We start from the raw sequence: 22,210 nt of genomic DNA on the forward strand, positions 1-22,210 counted from the left end.
GAAACCTTTGCGAACCCTATGGAAATGAATGGTTTAGATAATCAAAATAGGTGGACCCCACCGTACATTTCCTGCACTTGTACTTCCATGAAAACACATGCCTGGGAAAAAAATCTCAACTCAACTAAGCCTTTGTCCAAAAATAGTTGGGGAATCCTTTCGAAAAATTTCATGAAGAAGGTGAAAGGAACGTAGATAGGAAAAAATAAAAAAACAAGTAGAATGCCCCTGTGTTTTTGCGGGGGGCACCCTTACGTTGTGTCTTTATATTAAAGTCACAATATTATATGCATTCAAGCTTCTATTCATAATAGCCAATCTCATATTGTTCCCCTCAAGCTTCATAACAAGTACTTCACAATTAAAGATGAGGTAAATAAATCATTTTATGCATTCAAACAAGGTCCAGTCTTTCCATAATCACCAAGAACAAGCTCTTCCCAACCTCCTCAATTATTTCTCCAAGTATAATAGTCCTAATTCATCCTGTGCAGTAGAAAAAACTTATTAGTAAACACAACAAACTTATTTGAACTAGGATTTTGAAAAATTTTCTTTCATCAAAGATTTAGCAAAGGGGGCTAAAGACATTCTAGGTTAAATATGTAGGAACCGAGATGAGATTCTCCTACTTACTCAATTACCAACATTATTGCATTAACAAGCATTGTAGATCATTTTGTTATTTATGAAAAGATTTTAACAACAGTTCATGATCCTATTTTCGAAAGAATAAAGTCTTCTGAGTTGATTTTGAAGGTCATTCGTTTCAAGTATGGAGACTGCTCTACAATCGAGCGTCACACTCAGAAACAGTAGTAAAGGCGTATGCACAAAAGGAATAAAGATGTCATAATGTATTTCGAACCTTTGAACACTACCGATGGGAGAACGAGTTGCACAATGATCTTAAAGCTACCGCACATCTATGTCTATACTATATATAAAGCGAAGCTCCCTCTTACCCTTTATGGGGCAATAAAAGATTAAAATCATAAGTTTCCATAAATGGATCAACCATGGTCCCTTGAATCCTAAAATAAAAGCAAACTTAAAATCCAGAATCCATTAGCTAGGTGGAAGTCTACGAGTCCCAAAGCAGATCTATTAGTTCTGGAACGAGCCAACTGATTGGCATCATTATTGGCAGACCTCCAAACATGCTGAAATGTGGCTGCATGGCCCTCTATTCTGTCCAGGACTCATCAATTGCATTTGTACACCTCCAGGGGTAATATGCTTCCTAATTTCATCCAATGTGAAATATCCTTTTTTTTGTTTTTTGAAAGGTATTCTTGGAATATCCTTCCACAATGGCATGGTCTAGATTGCTCACCTCCATCAGGTGAATAGCTGTTAGAAGAGCTTGCAATTCTGCCATGGTTGCGTCTGTGTCCCACAGGTTCCGAGAATGCCCATCTCATGATTCTGCTTGCTCACGAAGGATGTCCCCAACACCTGTCAGCCTAAGATTCCCAAAATTGGAACCATCAAGATTCAACTTAAGGACACCCGAGAGTGGTGGCTTCCATCTAGGAGTTGTTCTGCGCTTTGTGACTTTTTTGAATCGAATCTCGTTCCATGATCTTCTAATTGAAATTTCCACAATTCCCCATGATCTCTGATAGCCCACCGCCCCATCAAAGAAAAGACGTGTTGTTGACAATTGCGGATACCTTTTGAATGTCCCTTGAATGTGCGATTGTTCCTCTCTTTTCATAGGTACCATATAATCACCAGAAGGACCAAACTCCAAAGCATTCAGCCCCTCCTCGGCCAACGGGCAAATGACTAGCTCCCAAAAAAATTCTCCCTATGGGCCGAAAGAATCCAATCGACCTCGAACAGTTGGACCACATAGGACCAAATCACCCCCGCCATACCGAGAGTGGATAAATAGATGATCTACAGACTCTTCCGCCTAGATGCAGAGAGCACAATGATTCTTCGTCTTCTCACACCAAAATTTTTGTTAAGGCATACGGTTCAGGCGAACGCACACACTCTATGGGTAGAGGAGTATATCTAGGCTTTGTAAGTTGGCGAGGCAGATAAGGCTGGCATCAGGCACTCGTAGTAAGAGCAAACCAAAGAAACATCACCTGGTTCCCCGACCCACACCCTCCTATCCTCTCCATTCCTCTTGATAAAGATCATGTCTACGAGTTCCGTGAAGCTGTCCAGTCTATCAATTTCTCTGTCAAAGACATTCCTACAGAACGGAACTGTCTAGATGGTAAACATCCCAGATCCAAAGGTACCCGGAATAGATTTGGAAAGTTGAGCTTTGAGGGGCACATCCCCACACCACAAATCAAAGTAGAACCTAATATTGTCGCTTTTACCCTGAAGTGAATCCCTTTTTGGAAAAGCGTTAAGCATGCCATTATACCTACGCAAACAATAGATCCTTTTATAAATGTACTCATCTTTCGACATCCAGCTTCCGGAATCTTCACCATATTTCTCCATGAACACTGCTAGGAAAATGGGATTCCGTTTTGGGGAAAAAAAAAAACAGGCATCAACCGTTAGAGCCACGCCAACAAAAAGACAAATGGAGGGAGCTCAAATCCCCGTAAAAGCAATAAATACACATTTAAAAGGTTCCAATTAACGGTCATTTCAGTCCCCTTTTTATTTTCCAAACGGAATCCCATTTTAAAAGTGTTTTACTTTCTCCCTTATTACATTACTCATTTGTTTGCAGAAAAAAACATAAATTGCCCCCTCATTTCAATTATTGAAACCGTCTACTTAATATCAATTCAAAACATTTGATTGTGTTTTTAATAATTATTAATTTTTATATAAATTATTTTACTTTTACGTAGACAGACTAACTAGATTATCTGCCAAGTTATTTGCTTACATGGTAACTTGTAAGAGCATACATATTTTGTCTATTTCTTCTATTATAAGATATGATACAACTAGCCATTTATGATATTGTTGTGCACTTGTGCTTACCAGTCACTTATCATTTTCTTTTTAATCTGTAGGAATACAACATTATGCCTATAGAGGTGGTCGTGAAGCTAGAAGGATATTATTATTGATGGCTACGGAAAAAAAAGAAGGGACGTCACAGACTAAAATTCTCTCCTTCTTTCATCTTTCATTAAGGCATTATATATATAATTAAACAATTTATAACAATTAACTATATAAACACAAGGATATAATAAAAACATTTAAAGTGCATCAGATAGTATAAGATCATCAAACTGTAACCAAATATAAACAAGAATTCTACTAGGAAAAGGTTAATGGCAGAAGCATGTCTTGGCACATGTTTTAAATGAAGGGTCGCCACATAGTAAAATTCCCTCTTGTTTCATCTTTCATTATGGCATTTCTATTATTTTACCAGTCTTAATGGAAGTTTTGCAAATTATTCTCCTGTAATCATGTGAGATCATAAACCTTTAGTGCATCACATCTTACCAAGATATCAGAAAGTAGGTATGGGATTGAAAGCTCTCTCAAGGGCAACCATCCATCAGTTGAAGCAGATCTGCAAACAGTTCTTGAGTGTTCCGCAGCTCCCACATCACTGTTGTTTCAGCCGTGGGATCCATAAAGTGGATAGCTTCTACTCTGTTCCAGGTTATGGATTGGCTACTGATGCAACATATATCAATACTTTAGAAAATATAGAAAAACAAAAAGCAATTAAGGAATTAGGAAACACAAAAAGGACTAATACAAATAAGTCAAGAAAAGACAAAAGAATTTTAAGAATGTTGAACACAACATGGTTTTACAAATAAATAATCTGACAGTTCTTCTGTTTATGAAGTTTATTGGGTTCTGAACAGCAATATTGATGCAAGAAGAAGTGTAAGATAGAATCACAGCCTCCTTCCTACTGTAAGTAACCTAGGAATCCATCACCTTGCCAAAAAGTTTACTCATTTTTGTTATAGGCAACTCTGCGAATTTCAGTATCTTGAATTTCAGGCACCTAATTTCAGATTGCCACTAAAGATCCCGAAAGCATAAAAATTGCCGTTCTCTAAAATTTCCAGAAGACAAGTATTTCACGCCACAGAAAAATTAGAACTTTTGTATCTCTTACAGATACGAAAGTTCACGCTACTAAAATCTTCAGAATAAATAGATTTTTTTTAATGATAGAAAAAAGATTATATAATCCTTTGAAAAAGTATCCAAATAAAGTGGTTTTAAAACTCAGACTGATCTCCAGAGCTTGTAATAGTTTACGAACAGTTACTTGCAGAAATTTCTGGGGCGTAATTTGCAGGAACTGAAAAAAAAAATCTTAAAATTTCCCTCAGGCCAACGGGGCTGCCTGTGCTGCATGGATTCTTTGCCCCCCTTACTGAATCTGTGTCGACACGTCTCCACACGCGAAAAGGACATGGATTCGCATTGGACACACCCGGATTCTTGTTGTAGCCGTGTCCCACACGAATCATGTTTCTTCAGGCGAATCCGACACATCATTGTTTGTTTTAAAATGTATTTTCCCTTTAAACAAGTTTTTTTTTTTTTTAATCGTAGCCAATTTCATTGGAAAAACAAGGACCAAGATGGTCAATACAGAGAAAAATAGAAAAATTTAAATGTGTTTTTTTCTTAACCTTTTTTTATATAAAATCACAACCTGTACTTTTTTTAATAAAAATTCTAGCGCCTCGACCCTCCACCCTCGAACATTGACCCCCTCTCTCTCTCTCTCTCTCTCTCTCTCTCTCTCTCTCTCTCTTAATAAAAATTCTAATGCCTCGACCCTCCACCCTTAATTTTTTCATGATATATATATATATATATATATATATATATATATATATATATATATATAAATTTTTTAAAATTTTATTTATTTAATAAAGATTACCGAATCCACGAATCCTACTTTTTGGGGTTTGCCGAATCCTGCACCTCAAATCTGTGTCGGATCACGACACGCAATTTGAATCCATGCAACACAGGGGGCTGCCGATAGGTTATCAAGGGAAGGCGTATCAAAAGAGGCCTTGGAGTTATTTTATTTTCTTACCCTCTTGAGTTTTTTCATTCTCAATGGGGGAGCTGCTATTGTTTTTTTTATTGGTGTTCTCTCTCCTTTTCGCTTGTACTGACCATCTCGGTCCTTGTTTTTTAATGAAATCTTCCAGCGCTCAAAAAAAAAAAATATTGGGAATTATAACAGCTTTAATGCTAACTGGAAAAGTGTAAAATAAAGATGGGATATGATGTATTCAGCCCACAATTTGCCATCTCCCTCCCTCCCTCTGCTGTCCTTGACCTGTCTTCTCTTTCCTTCCCTTCCTCTCTCCTGTCCCTGAAACCTCCTTTTCTTTCTTTCTCCCTTGGAGACAAACTCTGATGCCCGCAATGATACAAACCCCATCAAGGTTTTAAACCGAAACCGAAATTCCTGAAATGTACCGAATTTTGGTCGAAATTTCAGAAATTTAGGCAAAATTTAAGATAAAATATTAATTTTTTATTCCTGTACAGAATTTCAGCCGAAATCACTGAAATTTCGGCCCAAAAAACGACATTTCCTGCGCACATAACCGAATTTCACCAGAAATTTCGGGATTTCGGCTAAAATTTTGGTTTCGGAGAGGACCAAAATTATCTCCGAAACCGAAAATTAAAACCTCGAACCCCATATCATCTACATGACTGCATCAACTGATCCAGCGAGCATTGTTCTCAATCCGCCAATGCACATTCCCCACACAATGTCAGGGCAGGTATTCATCAATGATGTCTTTTCTGATGCTGTTTCCGTTTCTTCCCCACCCGTGGCAGGTGGACCACTTTCTCTACCAGGTTCTTCTGAACTTTTTCTTGGAACTAGATTCAAAGTTCCTTTTTCCTATTTTTATCAGAACAAGAAACTTAAAGTTCTTGAATATCATATCTTTGTAACATCAGAATGCAAGAAAAGCGCTCGACAAGAAGATCAACAGGCCATATTCAACTGAACCATTTGACAACCCAGCGGTAAAAACTATTGTTTATCAGAGCAGACTTTAACATGATCATTGAGTCAATCATGTTAAGCAAAAATGCAATAATGGTGTGACAAAAAAGATCAGTTGGAAAACAAAGTCAAAATTAGAGGCTGGCCATGTTCAACAGAACCACTTGACAATGATCACGGAGTCGACATTATTATGGTTGCGGTTAATATTATTCATGGTTTCTGATTTATGGTATTCTTCTGATTCCTTTTTGTATTTAACCACATGGTTTTCACTTCCCAACGTAGAGTTGTAGCTTCCTCTTTCTTCTTCTGCTAGTAAACTTCTGTTGATCTCAATTACTCTTCCTTCTGCATGTTTGCAATCTCTCCACAAGGTGCTCGCTTATTTTCTGGCATGTTCTTCCATTCCTCTTATATTTGTCTCAAAGGCTTCTTAGGTTTCAAAGTGTCATTTTCCCCTTACGTGCACTCTTTATTTTCTTCCTGTTTGAACTGGAGATCCTATTCAAACAATTCTATTGCAGTTTTGTTTCTGTTTTTCCTCAAGAAGCTTATTGTTTCTTTCTTGATCTTCTCCTACCCAATGCAAATGACATATAAAATTTCCCCGGTGCTCACTTGAGGTATCTTAGAATACGCCGAACAGCTTCCCAATCATCAGTAGCGGGACATTGCATAAATATGCTGACTACACTTACAGGAGTGGAAATATCCGGCTGTTTGGTAGTGAAGTAGATTAGCTTTCCAACTAAGAGATGATATCTACAAGGATCTTCGAACAATTTTTCCTCATCATTGACAACCTTTGTAGTAAGATCCATCACGGTATCAATAGGCTTCATTCCCAACATTCATGTTTTTAACAAGAGATTTATAACATATTTCCTTTGAGACAAGCTGATCCTAAATGGTTAACATGCAACTTCAATCCCAAGCAGTAGCATAGTTTGCCCAAATCTTTGGTCTGTGCACAGTATAGCAAATATTTTGTTGATAGCACCTATATGCTTATGATCATCCTCAGTGACAATGATATACTACACCTATAATGTAAGAATCAAAACCTGGATGACTTATCTCTATACGGAAATAGAATGATCCGCATTGCTACGACTACAACAAAATCCATGTTTCATTAAGAATTTAAGATAGAACTGGATTTATAAAACCAAGTACGCGGTGACTGCTTCAACCATAGATTGCCTTTTGGAATTTGCACACCTTACCTAACTTCCAATGAGCAACATACCCATGAGATTGCTCCATTTATAATTCCTCATGAAGGTCGTCATGGAGAAAGGCATTTTTAACATTCAGTTGCCACAATGGCCAATAAATTTTAGTTGCAATGGGATAATTACCAGGGTAACAGGTGCAAAGGTTTCGAAGTAGTCAATAACAATGTTTGACCCTATCCTTTTATTTGGGCATATCCTTTCGCAACCAGTCTCACCTTCAAGAGTTCAATGGTGTCGTCGGGTAAATACTTCACATTGACTAGCAGGTAATGCAACCAGTTCCCAAGTTTGATTAGGATGTAAGGCACTCATCTCATCATCCATTGCCGTCCACTTTCCATTGTGGGACATTTGCCTCAACACAAATATGTAGTAGAATCATAAAAGAAAGAGAGGCAACAAAGGTCTTGTAGGCTTACCATTCAAAAAAAAGGTCTTGTAGGTAAGAGACAGAGAAGCAAAGGACACAAAGTGTAAGAATGTACCTTTCAAGCAACAATATGAAGATCAATTGAAGGCGGATCAACTCTGAGATCCATAGACACAGAAGAAGATTGAGTAACAGATCGAATGCATAATCAAATCTAGTCTTCAAAGAAAATGACACAAGAAAATAAAATTGTGATCACCAACAAGGAGAATACCAAGATCAGATCTGATGGTTCTTCTCTGATACCATCCTCAAAGAAGAAACCAAGAGGAAAGATAAAGAATCCATGATTTCTTGTAATGAAAGAAACCAAAAGAAACGATGAAGAATCCAAGATCGGGTCCAACGGAGGAACCAAAAGGTAAGATAAAGAATCTAGGATCAGATCTAGTGCTTTGATAGCATGTCAAGATTAATAACCTTCATCCACGCAAGTTTGAAAAAGAGAAGTAGAAAAAGGAGAAATATAAAAGAAGATATGCATAAGAAAGAATTTGTGTGGGTTAAAGCTCCCACCCACAAATTCTTTATATTTATAATATCTCATTTACGAAAACTTCAAGGTTTGGGCCATCAAGGATGGGCCCTATCAAATAAACAAAAGAAAAACTTAAGGGTACGTTTGGCTACCATGATTCTTTTTTTTCATGATAAATCGGTGTCTCCAAGTGGAGATAAGGGTGAAGTGGCTAAAAATCAGGAAACCAGATTTTTCCTGATTTTAAGCCACTTCTCATGCTCAACTCGACTGTGACCTCTCAAATCTCTCTCCTTCTCCCACTGCCCTAGGCCTCTCTCACCACTTGGAGACACCGATTTATCATGAAAAAAAGACATGTCCTAAAAGAAAAATTATTTTCTAATGACTAAAACTTTGTATGGTCGGCCCTATCTTCAACAGATTCTTCTCTTCTGAGCTTATGTTCTTCCATTTTTCTCCTATGATGTTGGAGATTTATTTAAATTCCATGTATGAGTTCTCTTTCTTGGCCACATTCCATTGGTCTTTACACCATAGGATATAAGTTGGAACAGCTTCTTCTTTTCAGGGCACGCCTTCCACTTGGAGGCTGAACAAAGGGATGTTCATGGTGGCTTTGAAATCCTTTCTGCAAAAACTAATTGAAGTCTTTTTAAATCTTTTTCAGGATTTTCAGGTTCTTCCTCTTTTCTTTTCACCATCTTGGCTTACTCCTTCAAGAGTTCTTCGCTTCTCGAGCCAAAAAGGTTTAAGCTTTTCTTGTGTTTCTCGCAACTCCTTTGCAAAAGATTGTGTGTGATCCTTTGAATTTGAAGATTGGTGTTGGATTCAGAGTTGCAAGCCTCTTTATTGTTGTCAGCAGTGTTGCATGGATTCGGATTCGCGTGTCGGGATCTGACACGGATTCAAGGTGTCGTATTCGGCAAACCCCCAAAAGTAGGATTCGGATTCGATAATTTTTAAATAAAATAAATTTTCAAAAATTTTATATATTTGAGGGGTAGAGGGTTAAGGCGAGTTTTGTATTAAGAGAGTTGAAGGAGGAAGGGGGTCGATGTTCAAGAGTCGAGGCGGTAGGGTTTTTATTAAAAGAGTACGGGTTATGCTTTCATATAAATATAGTTAAGAAGAAAATATGTTTAAAGGGAAAATATATAGGATTGGCATTTCAAAAGAGACAACGATGAATCGGATTCGCCCGAAAAAAACAGCATTCGTGAGGGACACGGCTACGACAAGAATCCGGGTGTGTCCCACGTGAATCCATGCCCGATTCGGATGCGGAGACATGTCGACACGGATTCGGCATAGGGGGCCAAAGAATCCATGCAACATAGGTTGTCAGAGAGAGAGAGAGAGAGAGAGAGAGATGGGGATCTCTATTTTTTATAAACAAAAAAATTACTGGATTATGCACTGCCCCAACTGGTAGTTTTCAATAACATACATATTGCAACATCCGTAACCAGTACAGCTGTGGATTGGCTGCAAATGGGGGTGGAAATCTCTCCCTCTCACACACACACAACAAGTGTAGCTCAGGTTAGAAAGTTTACAAAAAAGTCGATGTAAATTACTGATGTTGGAGAGGCAAATGATCGATAGTGTAGAAGAGGATCCGATCAAAAGAATATGAAGGATAATCGTGGGGCTTGAAAGCAAACCCACATTTGGAGGCAAACTCCTAGAAACAAGTGTAAGAACACCTTTTCTCCACAAAACACACTTTCATTTCATGTTTTAATAGTAAAAAAAACAAGTTGCTCTCCGATCAAAAGATTGCGAAGGATAATATCGGGGCTTGAAAGCTAACCCACATTTGGAGGGAAACTCCAAGAAACAAGTGTAAGAATACCTTTTCTCCACAAAACACACTTTCAATTCATGTTATAATTGTCAAAAAAACAACTTGCTCTTCTCATTCCATTTGACCATCTTTATAGAGCTAAGATCTCTTTCCAATTACAAGTAATATTAAAAGAAACAACTAAAATAAAAATAACTCCTAAATCCTATTCAAAGCAACAAAATGGGATAAAAATCCAACTGATCTTTAAAAATCCCCCGCATCATTGTGGACTCCCCTGAGTCGACTCCCTTTAACCTTGGCAACATTCCACATTTTGTCACAGTGTTCCTCGTTTTGCCCTCTAGAGTCAATAAAACCTCCTTTGACTCTCTCGAATTATGACCGTGCCAACCAAGTACTCAGCCGCGTCAACCCAAGTCGACTAGGATTTTCTTCGGCCACGTTTCGCGCCGCATCCACATTTTTGAAACACTGGCTAAGCTAACCTTAGCTACTTGCCACTTTAACTGCTCTAATTAAGGGTATTGCTAATCTTAATAACTAAGAAAGGAAACTCCATACTCCACAAATTGGCTTGTTGCCCTTTTGTGGTGAATTACAATTGGAAACTTTATAAAGATTGTCTTTTGAAAAGAATGCCTAACTTGAAAACATATAATGAGTAACTAACTAATAATGTAATTAATCTAAGTAGATTATTAATTAACCAATACTATAAATAAGCTAAGCTTTAAAGTAGAAATGTAAAATATACTAAATCGGAAATATACTCAGCTCGATCGGCAATGGGATAAAAATCCAATTGATCTTTAAAAACCCCCCGCATCATTGTGGACTCCCTCGAGTCGACTCCCTTTAACCTTGGCAGCATTCCACATTTTGTCACAGTGTTCCTTGTGTTGCCCTATAGAGTCAATAAAACCTCCTTCGACTCTCTCGAATTATGACCGTGTCAACTGAGTACTCAGCCGCATCAACCCGAGTCGACTAGGATTTTCTTCGGCCACGTTTCGCGCCGCATTCACATTTTGAAACACTGGCTAAGCTAACCTGAGCTACTTGCCACTTTAACTGCTCTAATTAAGGGTATTGCTAATCTTAATAACTAAGAAAGGAAACTCCATACTCCACAAATTGGCTTGTTAACCTTTTGTGGTGAATTACAATTACAATTGGAAACTTTATAATGATTGTCTTTTGAAAAGAATGCGTAACTTGAAAACATATAATGAGTAACTAACTAATAATGTAATTAAGCTAAGTAAATTATTAATTAACTAATACTATAAATAAGCTAAGTTTTAAAGTAGAAATGTAGAATGTACTAAATCGGAAATATACTCAACTCGATCGCCAATCTGAACCGCCTGATTGTTGATCAGGATGTCCTTAGGAATCTAGTCACACATAAAACTTTCGGCCATTGATATTTGTGATCTGGCAGGATTCTCCTGCATCAATTACCCCTAGTTGAGTGGCAATTGAGTAATTTGACCTTTTTTGTCTTTATGAAAATAACTTTTATAATTACAAAACTATTATGATTCTATTTTACTAAACTATCCTTCCTTTAAACCCCAAAAATAACTTTCCCCCTCCTCTCCTCCCTTCCCTCTTGACCATAGCGCGTCATATTTTAGGTTCTTCCCACTCATGCCTTCAACGATTGTAATCTATGTCTAATAAGCTGACACTGCAGATATTTACTGATCTATATTTTTTATTTGAGTTGAGCACAGCCAGTTCTAACTGATTTTGTTAAGCACTCTATCAAGTGTCTCTGATGTTTCCAGCAACCATCAACAGAGGTTGAAGGAGGATTAGATCAGCATGAGGATGAGAGATTCAGGCAGGGAAAAAACTGTGAAGGCCCAAAGGAACATACAGACACAGTTTAAGATTCGAAAATCCAAAATAACTTCAACAAAAATAAGATCAATCACTAAGAGCTATTCAAACATCACACAAATAGCTAAAACCAACTTCAACAGATACACAATCAAGATCATGAAAATAATTCAAATTGAATGCAACACACAAACCACAATTCCAAAGGAGAATATAAAAACAGATTCACCATCAAGATCATGAAAATAATTCTAATTGAATCAAACCCATCAATCACATTGCCAAACTCACAACACCCAATGAAAAAATAAGAAAAACTCACATACCCCATCAATCCATCAAGGAACAGAATTGAGTCCAGCATAGAAAACAAACCCTCTACAGAGCCCATCGCCATTCCCCGGAACCCCATCCACCCATCTCCACCATCCTTTCTCCACCTCCAAACTATCCCACATTGCCAACTTCCCCACCCTCTTCGCCGAAAAACAAACCCTACCACCTCCTCCGAACACTTTAAACTTACTTGATTCCTTGAAACTCCTAAACATCTCCCACGGCATCCTCCCCGCCTCCTCCCACTCCAATGTATCCAAATCCAACCTCAAAATCAAGATCGTTGAACAAGAAGTATTCAACGAGAAAGACGATTTTAACCCCCCAACCATCAGAATTCGATTCCCAATCCCCCGAATCAGCCTCGGCCGCTTCAAAATATCAAACACATCCCCCCACTCGTGCTTCTCCAACCGATTCCAACCCTGCAACTTACCTGTTGAAGTATAAATGATCAAATAAAGCACCATCTCTAACCGTTTAAGCTTTTGGAGTAATTGGTTGTTTCACATGGTATTAGCTCTATTGCCTCACGGCAGGTCTTGGGTTCAAACCTAACAACTCCTTGATATTAAAAATCCAAATATACGACCAGCCCAAAAATGAGGGGCCACACGTGAGGGGGAGTATTGAAGTATTAATGATTAAAGGGTTCTGCTAACGACATTAAGGTTCATTGGAAATGATATTTTACAATCATTTTACACTTGCTTTGATAAAAATTCAGACTTAATTATCAAAACATGTGTAAAATATCAATTTCCAATGCACCTTAACAATTGTTAGCAAAACCCATAATTAAATAACACCATCTCTAACAGCTTAACCTTTTGGAGTAATTGGTTGTTTGACATTACCAAAATCTGCATATTTACACGAGAAAAGCTTCCACTGGCTCCGCCAAGGCGATCCCACATCACAGAGCGCGAATACAGACTCTCCCACGAGAATCGGACTCCGGGGTTTGGATCCGAGATTGGATGAGAAATTGAACCAGGTCCCACCAGTACCGGAAAAGTAGAGCGCGGCGAGCTCGCTAAGCACAAGCACCTGACCGGCCGCGGCCGGTAACACGGTGCCGTGTCTCGACCAGGCCGAGCCGAGTGGTGGAAGGACGCGGAATCGGCGAGTCAGAGGATTGCACACAACGAGTGATTTGTTAGACTCGGACGAGTCAGTCTTGTTGGAATCGGACGAGTTAGGGGATCCAGCCCAGAGATAGAGGAGGCCAGGGGAAGAGGCAACTGAGGAGGTGGAACGGAAAGGGAGGAAGTCGAGGGGGAATCTGAGCCACTGGTTGAGATCGGGGTCGAAGACGTGGAGGGTGGGATGAGAGGACGCGTGGCGGGGGCGGAGAGCGAGGAGAGAGAGAGGAGGGCGGAGGGAGAGGAGAGAGAGAAAAGAAGGGGAAGTTAGGGTTTGGTGGAAGAGTTTGCAAACGGAACGGCAGATTAGGATTTGACGGAGTGAGAGGTGAGAGAAGATTTGGTGGAGCGAGTCTTGAGGGAGGTCTTGGATCGGAATCCGATACGGAGGTGAGGTTTCGGGGTTGTCCATTCCGGTTTCGGTTGTAACGGGGGTGGGGGTTTGTAGTTTCGGGTGGGAGAGGGAAAGGGTATGTGTGGGGTTTACGGGTTTTGCTGCGAGAATGGAGGCCGACACGTAAGAAATTTTGTTATTCCCAGAGTACCCCTACTCTCTCTCTCTCTCTCTCTCTCTCTCTCTCTCTGGTTGAAATTTTGTTATTTCCAAATTACCCATCCTCCCTCTAGTAGGTTGGCGTTTTAATGGATCCAGTTAAGATCCGATCCACTAAGTCTCGGTCACAATTCCATTTACATCCCTTATTTGTGGGATCATTTTTGTAGTGTTTTTTTTTTTTTTTTCTCTGGTTGGGACCCATTTAGAATCGGACAAATGGTCATAGCGAATGAGAATAATTCTAGACATTAGGATAAGGACACGGTTGGATCCGGATGCTGTGCTCAAATCTAATCACTTAACGTTTATATTCTTTGGATCCATAGGACCATTTGGGTTGAATGACATTCCTACTTGTAGGACTACTCTCACCCTAGCTCCTAATTAAGTGGGGTCTACTATCTGCATTGTTCGTTTGGAACCATTGATGGAGAAAGACCCACTTTTGGTTTCCTGTGGTCTCCGAGCAAATCAACCAATTGGTGGCAACACTCACCTTTAAATGTAGATTCTTGCATTTATATTTTCACAATGTTTATAAGTATGCAAGAACATGGTATCACTCGTAACTATCAATCTTTGGGTCCCGCATGTTAAATTTTAAAGTGTATTTTTTTGGTAGCTTTATTTTATTTTTATTTTGAGTGTTGTAGTGAAGGCAAATATGTACTTTTGTGTCCATAGGCATGTTGGTCTTTTTGCCCAGCTTGCACATGTGTGAGCCACACATGTTTCCTCCATCTTTTCCCACTACTTACCTATTTCAAATTCAAACCTTTACTTGGAACTCCAAACTCACTACTTCCCTAAACATTTAAGACATCACTTTCCCATACCCATTACCACTTACCTAAGCTATCTTCTCTTTACTTTCCTTGACTAAGCCTATTCTAATTAACTTCACTTTGGTAGAGATTCTCCACTACCTAGACTTCCATTGAAGTTTCATTGAAGCTCTCTTGTGTGCAAGCTGTCCTCTTGAAGCTTTCTTCTTTTTTATTGTTCTTTATCTTGTAGTGTTGTTCTTTCTATCATATATTGAAGCATATCTTTTTGGGCATTGTTCTTCTTCTACTTTGGTTGTTGATTTTGGGCTAGTGTAAACTAACTTTGGTTTCACTATTTGAGGCGAGGATTTTCCGGTGGTGAGAAATCCGTCTTTCTCTATTTTGTATCAAAGCCACAAGGGTGATAGTTGGTGCTTGTCAAGATTCCTTTGGTGAAGAAGTTCAATCGGTGCTTTGAAGATGGATATGAGTGGAAAGGTTAGCGGACTCGGCATTGAGTTGCTAAATCAATCGAATTATAAGATATGGAGAACATGCATGGAGTCTTATCTTGTGGGAAAAGATTTATGGGATGTTGTTTGTGGAGATGTAGATGTGGCTCCGGATGATACACAAGAAAATGTCGATGTATTGAAGGCGTGGAGGATGAAGAATGCTAAGGCCGAATTTCTTTTGAAGCGGTCTATTTCACATGACTTGTTTGAGCACATCATTGGGTGTAAATCGGCAAGTGAGATTTGGACTACTTTTGATGGATTGCTCAACAAGAAGAATATGACTCGTCTACAAATGTTGAAAATGAGTTGGCAATTCCTACACAAGGTGGTCTCTCTATTTCTCAATTCTTTTTGAAGCTCAAGAATCTTTGTTCTGAGATTTCTTTATTGGATTCGAAAGAGCCTATTTCGGAGGCACGAATGAAGCGGCATATTATTCGTGGGTTAAAAAGAGAGTATATTCCTTATGTTACGTCGATTTAAGGGTGGGATCGACAACCTTCTTTGGTAGAATTTGAAAATCTTCTTGCTTCACAAGAGTCTTTAGCTAGACAAATGGCGGGTTGGTCAATATCCGGGAGTGGAGGAGAAGCATTATTTTCAAGCAACAAGAAGCCTTCCAACAAATATAAAGAGAAGAAAAATATTCCAAGTAAAGGTGGAGATGTAGGAGGATCATCCGTTATGGGTAATGGAAACCGAAAGGGTATCAAGTTTACCGATGTGGTAAACTTGGGCATATACAAAAGAATTGCCGTGTGAAATTGAAGGATGGTAATGTAGTCGAAAATGTTGATGACCGAAAAAATGAAGAAGATTGGGGTATATGTTTCATGGCGGAAACTACTACAGTGGGTGCTTTGGCATCCATCAATTTTGAGGATGATTGGATTGTCGATTCTTGTTGTGGGCATCATCTTACTGGCGACGAATCCAAATTCTCAAAGTTTCAAAAATATGAAGGCAACGATGCTATTATCACGGCGGACAACACTATACATCCGGTACAGAAAGAAGGGGTCATTACCATTGGTGGTGCAAATGACGATCCTATTACACTTAAGAGTGTGTTTCATGTTCTCGGTATGAAGACGAATCTTTTCTCGATCGCAAATGCGGTTGATGCGGGAAATTATGTTTTGTTTAGGCCTAAGGAGGTGAAATTTCTTCGGAATATTTCAAGCTTGAAGGCGGATGTTGTCTACACCGGTAAGAGAGTTAAAGATTTGTTTGTTTTATTGGCTTCAACCTTATATGTCGATAAAATGAGTACAAATGATGGCGCTTCAATTTGGCATGCTAGATTGGGACATATTAGCATGGATAAATTGAAGGCCATGGTGATTAAGAATCTAGTGAATGGGCTACCAAATTTAAATTCCTTTGGTAGTGGAAATGCGTGTGAGGGTTGTCAATATAGTAAGGCACATCGTCTTTCATTTATAAGTCTTTTTCAAGGTGCAAGGCCCCATTGGAGCTTATCCATAGTGATGTAATGGGACCTTGTAGGACACCTTCACTTTCCGGCTTCCGCTATATGTTGTTATTTGTTGATGATTTTACTAGATTCACATGGGTGTATTTTATAAGGGAGAAATCCGATGCATTGTCTAAGTTTATTGAGTTTAAGAAAACCGCGGAATGTTTGCTTCATAAGAAGATCAAGCGGTTGAGAACCGATAATGGTGGGGAGTTTACTTCCGATGAATTTTTCATGTTTTGTCGTGATCATGGTATCCAAAGGGATCTCACTTGTGCCTATACGCCTCAACAAAATGGAGTGGCGGAGAAGATGATTAGGCGTCTTGTGGAAACTTGTAAAAGTTGGTTGTATGCAAAGAATTTACCCAAGGCCTTATGGGCGGAAGGTATGGCATGTGCAACTTATGTGATTAATCGGGTGCCTCTTAGTCCGATTAATATGAAGTCTCCTTATGAGTTGATGTTTGGAGTGAAGCCTAGTGTCAAGCATTTGAAGGTTTTTGGTTCAATTTGCTATGTGCATGTGCCGATGAAAGGAGAACCAAGTTGGATACTAAGGCGAAGAAGTGTATTTTCATTGGGTATGATGAAAGGAAGAAAGGTTGGAAGTGCATGGATCTTACAACTCACAAGTCCATTGTTTCAAGAGATGTTGTGTTTGATGAAGTTTCTTCTTATTATGCTTTGGATGGTGGTTCTACTAATGGTGTGGGTGTAGGTGAGCACATCCTCGTTGAGGTTGAGCCTCAACCAACAATGAACTTGCCGGTGACACCAAATGTTCCAATGGAATTCGGGTCTTCATCTTCTTTGCCGATGGGGGAGCAAGGTGATAGGGGGAGTGATGTTGCATGTCACATTCAAGAAGATGAGCAAAATGAAGAAACTAATGAAGATGAGTGTAGTGCATCACATCTTAGAAGATAAAAAAGAAAGATTGTCAAGCCGGCACGGTATCGAGATGAAAACATGGTGAGTACTTATTCTTGTTTCATTTCCGGTCCATTTGATGACAATGAGCCTTCTTGCTTTGATGAAGTAAAATGGGTGAGAGAATGGAAGGATGCCATGAATGAAGAGATGAATGCACTTGTGAAAAATGAGACTTGGGATCTTGTTCCTAAGCCTAATGATGTGAACCCGGTTATATGTAAATGAGTATACAAATTGAAGCGGAAAGCGGATGGGAGTGTTGTGGTACCCTGATCCCGCGAGAGGGGTGTGGGGCGCGAGCCGCCGCTCTCTCTCTCTTGGTCTCTCGTATCCACGCGATTGGCGTGTGCATTTTATTATTGATTTGAATTAATCTTTCCTGTGAACTTGGGATCACTAAGGCAATCCGAATTCCACACGAAAGAGACTGACAGAGTCGCCACCTAGATGTGGGATCTAGGACCCGTAATTAACCAGAAATCTAGACTCGCTACCTGGTTACGAGAATGGAAGGTATGGGGAGTTATCCACCACATGCACCATTCTTGCCCGATAATCGGTCTTCGATTCCAAAAGCTAACTCTTTTAAATTTATTTTAAATGGCTCATTCAACTCTATGTTAATGTGCGAACTAAGTGACATGCATCCTATGATCTAATTTCAATGTGAATCCTAAATGTGTATCTTGATTTATTAATTTGTCTGGATTCAATCTATGTGAAAGTTCTCCTAAAATTCTAATTTCATGGAAAGTCCTAAGTGATTTGATTAAGCATTTACAAGAAAATTAATATACAAAACACCACAATTTGTTTGTGGTGCCGACTCGCGGGTGGTATGCCATCAGACATCCAAGCTGCCTACGTACCCAAGCCTCACTGGGATCAGAGTCGACGTAGTTCGGTGCACCTAAGCTAAGTTACATATGCCTAACTCAACTAAGACACCGACCTAGACGGGATTGACTGTTTCAACAGTTTTAGGAGAAGTTATTTAATTCAAGTTGAAGATTTTATTATCTTAGGATTTCATCTAAGATGCTATATGATTCTCATCTAAATGCAAATGGTCCCTTAGACTAATGCAGGTTTGCCTTACATCCTAGTTTACTAGGCTTGTCCTAGGGAAAGATTGGGTGACTAGTGTAACTAGACCTATGGCACGGTTGCTATACATAGCAAGCGTCCGTGATGAGGCCGGACTCCTAACTCTAGGACTCCCTAAAACCTAAGACTCCCTAAAACTTAGGACACGACACGACACGACACCAGTGTTCCTAAATTGGGCTCTAAGGGTTCCTAAAGGAATTTTGAATCCACCGGCTCTTGGGAATCTCGAATTCTTTTGGGTTTGTGGAAACTTTTAGAGTTTTCTTGAAGCTTTTATTATCTGAAGGTATTTAGTGTGTTTGGTAGCTTTTAAAGTTGTTTATTTAGAAGGTTTTAGTTTCATTTGAAATTTTTAGTGGTCTTTTGGTTAATGGCTTTTAACGGATTTTTATCAGTGGATTTTAAATGGGTGAATTTTAGTTTTGTTAATTTTAGGTTGGATGTACTTTAGATTAATGTCTTTCGATTTTGGTTTGGAAAATGACGTTAACACAACCAAGTTTTGACAATTGCACAAATTCGACAAACCATTGACCATTAAAAGATCTGACAAATGCAGCCCACTAAAACTGTCGTAACTCTTTAACCGCTTGGCCAAATTCAACGTACAAACATGCGTTGGAAAGATCTTTTATAGGGCTACAACTTTGTAGTTCTCCATTGTTTGTAAATCTGTGATTTAGAGGTTCGAATTTGTGTTGCAAACAAAAGGACAGCAACATTAAACTGGAAATGCCTAAAGGTGTGCCGCAACCATTTTGGACTTAACTTTTTAACCGCTCGCTGTCTGATCTAGCACGAATACTCGTTGGAAACGGCACGAAAATATCTACGACTTTGTAGTTAACCATTTCCCACGATTCTGTTGTTTAGAGGTCGAAAAATCTGTTTAAAGTCTAACAGCTAGCACTATGACGGGAATGATATTGGCACCCCCATGTTTTCTTTTGATAGTTCTTATTTTTTTAGTGATTAAAAGACGGTGAATATGAAAAATGGCTTGAATGGGCCTGAGATTAGATTCAAATGGGATGTTTGAAAAAGGGGTTGTTTTTATCTACTTGGCAAGGTGGGGTATGGATATTGGGTTCTTGAGATTGAGTGGGGGCTGTTGTTATCAAATTGGAGTGGGGGCTGTTGTTATCAATTGAAAGATGGAGGTTTTGTAAGCCAAATTAAATGGGTTTTGATAATTCATGTAAAATTCAAGTTTTCTTTCTTGTAAATGTTCAAAATTTTTAATGAATTGTTTTCCCAAAAGAAATCTAAATTCCCTAACAAGCCAATGATTTCAACATCCCATTGCAAATAGGTTCTAATGACCCTAACACATTAATCATATTTAGCATAAGTGAGAACATGACCAAGGCCAAACTAGTACAAAATTAAACATGACATCAACCAAAATATACGCAAAACAACACTCAATCCTACAAATATAGAAAAGAAAAGAAAATTCCAAAAGACATACCTTTTTGTAGACGATATTCCATGCAAACTTATGGAGAAGAGGGATTTGGTCTAGAGAGAGGGCTTGAATTTTCTAAGAGAGGGGTTCTCTCCTCTTTTCTTTTTTTTCCTCCTTTTCTTTGGTGAGATGAGAGGGTATTTATAGGAGAATGGGATAGGAGGTTAGGTGAGGTTAGGTGAGGTTAGGTAAGGTTAGGTGAGGTTAGGTGATGTTAGGTGAGGTTAGGTGAGGTTAGGTGAGGTTTGGATGGTTATGATGGGAGGAGAGGTTAGGTGAGGTTAGGTGAGGTTTGAATGGTTAGGATGAGAGGAGAGGTTAGGTGGTTTTGGATGGTTAGACCCAGGTCATGATCTGCCATTGATCTAACGATTTACGGAAATCGGGTCTCGGAATGGAATCAGGGTCCGGGCTATGAAGTGACCCTAGCTTATTTTGTCCCGATTGATGATCCGTAAAGTCAGATCAAGATATTAATGACCTAAAACATATAAATCAATGATAGAGGGGGTTCTCACATGGATTTAACACACTAATTTATTTGTTGATTAAAACAAAACAAAATGGGGTGTCTACAGATGCCCCTCTTTGGTAGAGATGACGTAGTCATTGAATACCAAAGTTAAAAATGACAGAACCATTTTGCGTAGTTTTAATCGACAAAAGGACTCTCTAGATACAACGCACCTTAACATAATGCAAAACCTTAGATGAAACCCTAGAACTTGAATAATAATAAAAACTCGATGCGGCGCCGTTCACAAACGGGCAATTAGAGAATGAGATATCATTTTCGAATGGATTCTGAAGGGAAAGGACAAAGATCGCTCTCAAACAGTTTTTAGAAGGAGATGAGACGCCGCTCACAAGCGGGTTCAACGAGGATAAGAAGCATTCCCAAATGGACTTGGATAATGAGGCACCGTTCACAAACGGCCTCAAGGAGGATAGAAAACCATTCACAAATGGACTCGAGAAAAGAGGCACCGTTCACAAACGGGCTCAAGGAGAAGACAAGACCATTCACAAATGGACTCGAGAAATGAGGCACCGTTCACAAACGGGCTCAAGGAGGAAGATACCATTCACAAATGGATTCGAGAAAAGAGGCACCGTTCACAAACGGGCTCAAGGAGAAGACAAGACCATTCACAAATGGACTCGAGAAATGAGGCACCGTTCACAAACGGGCTCAAGGAGGACGATACCATTCACAAATGGATTCGAGAAAAGAGGCACCATTCACAAACGGGCTCAAGGATAAGACAAGACCATTCACAAATGGACTCGAGAAATGAGGCACCATTCACAAACAGGCTCAAGGAGAAGACGAGACCATTCACAAATGGACTCGAGAAATGAGGCACCGTTCACAAACGGGCTCAAGGAGAAGACGAGACCATTCACAAATGGATTCGAGAAATGAGGCACCGTTCACAAACGGGCTCAAGGAGAAGACAAGACCATTCACAAATGGATTCGAGAAATGAGGCACCGTTCACAAACGGGCTCAAGGAGAAGACAAGACCATTCACAAATGGACTCGAGAAATGAGGCACCGTTCACAAACGGGCTCAAAGAGGACACGAGACCATTCACAAATGGACTCAGAAAATGAGGCACCGTTCACAAACGGGCTCAAGGAGAAGATGAGACCATTCACAAATGGACTCAGAGAATGAGACACCTGTTCACAAACGGGTTCGAAGAGAAGACGAGACCATTCACAAATGGGCTCGAGAAATGAGGCACCGTTCACAAACGGGCTCGAAGAATTTAGGGATTTTTTTATGAACTTGAATTTGACGTAGGAATGGATTTTTATTTTTATTTTTTAATTAAGGATTTGGATTTGATAAATTTTTTTATTTTTGGAAAATGAGGTACCGTCCGCAAACGGGCTCAAGGAGAAGATGAGACCATTCACAAATGACCTCGAGAAAAGAGGCACCGTTCACAAACGGGCTCAAAGAGGACATGAGACCATTCACAAATGGACTCAGAGAATGAGAAACCTGTTCACAAACGGGTTCAAGGAGAAGACGAGACCATCCCCAAATGGCCTCGAGAAAAGAGGCACCGTTCACAAACGGGCTCAAAGAGGGCATGAGATTTTTCAT

At 39.3% G+C, this 22,210-nt stretch overlaps 1 protein-coding gene across 3 annotated transcripts; it reads right to left on the minus strand.

Annotated features, from left to right (window-relative positions):
* Positions 1-206: 206 nt before the first annotated feature.
* Positions 207-13,832, minus strand: LOC143888183 (F-box family protein). Of its 3 annotated transcripts, none has more exons than XR_013254499.1 (4): positions 12,969-13,831; positions 12,102-12,547; positions 3,448-3,621; positions 207-486 (listed from the first exon to the last, which is right to left on the minus strand). XR_013254499.1 is itself a non-coding variant. In XM_077392527.1 (3 exons), exons 1-2 carry the CDS (start codon positions 13,666-13,668, stop codon positions 12,114-12,116), a joined length of 1,134 nt encoding a protein of 377 aa, XP_077248642.1. In that variant the 5' UTR covers positions 13,669-13,832; the 3' UTR covers positions 207-486; positions 12,102-12,113. The 3 variants fall into 3 exon arrangements, 1 of the variants encoding a protein (XP_077248642.1); XR_013254498.1 differs by having other exon boundaries at positions 3,448-3,624; positions 12,969-13,828; XM_077392527.1 differs by lacking the exon at positions 3,448-3,621 and having other exon boundaries at positions 12,969-13,832.
* Positions 13,833-22,210: the final 8,378 nt, after the last annotated feature.

The sequence above is a fragment of the Tasmannia lanceolata genome, unplaced genomic scaffold (assembly GCF_043159265.1).
Source record: "Tasmannia lanceolata isolate RefF3 unplaced genomic scaffold, GAP_Taslan_0.1 ptg000012l, whole genome shotgun sequence".
In the NCBI taxonomy this organism is placed as follows: Eukaryota; Viridiplantae; Streptophyta; class Magnoliopsida; order Canellales; family Winteraceae; genus Tasmannia; species Tasmannia lanceolata.

What these genes read in the sequence shown, in the direction of transcription:
- LOC143888183 (XM_077392527.1), bottom strand. Translation starts at nt 13,668, where the DNA reads ATGGACAACCCCGAAACCTCACCTCCGTATCGGATTCCGATCCAAGAC. An exon ending in GTGTAAATATGCAGATTTTG is followed by an intron (nt 12,548 to 12,968) that starts GTAATGTCAAAC and finishes ATACTTCAACAG; the next exon opens with GTAAGTTGCAGGGTTGGAAT.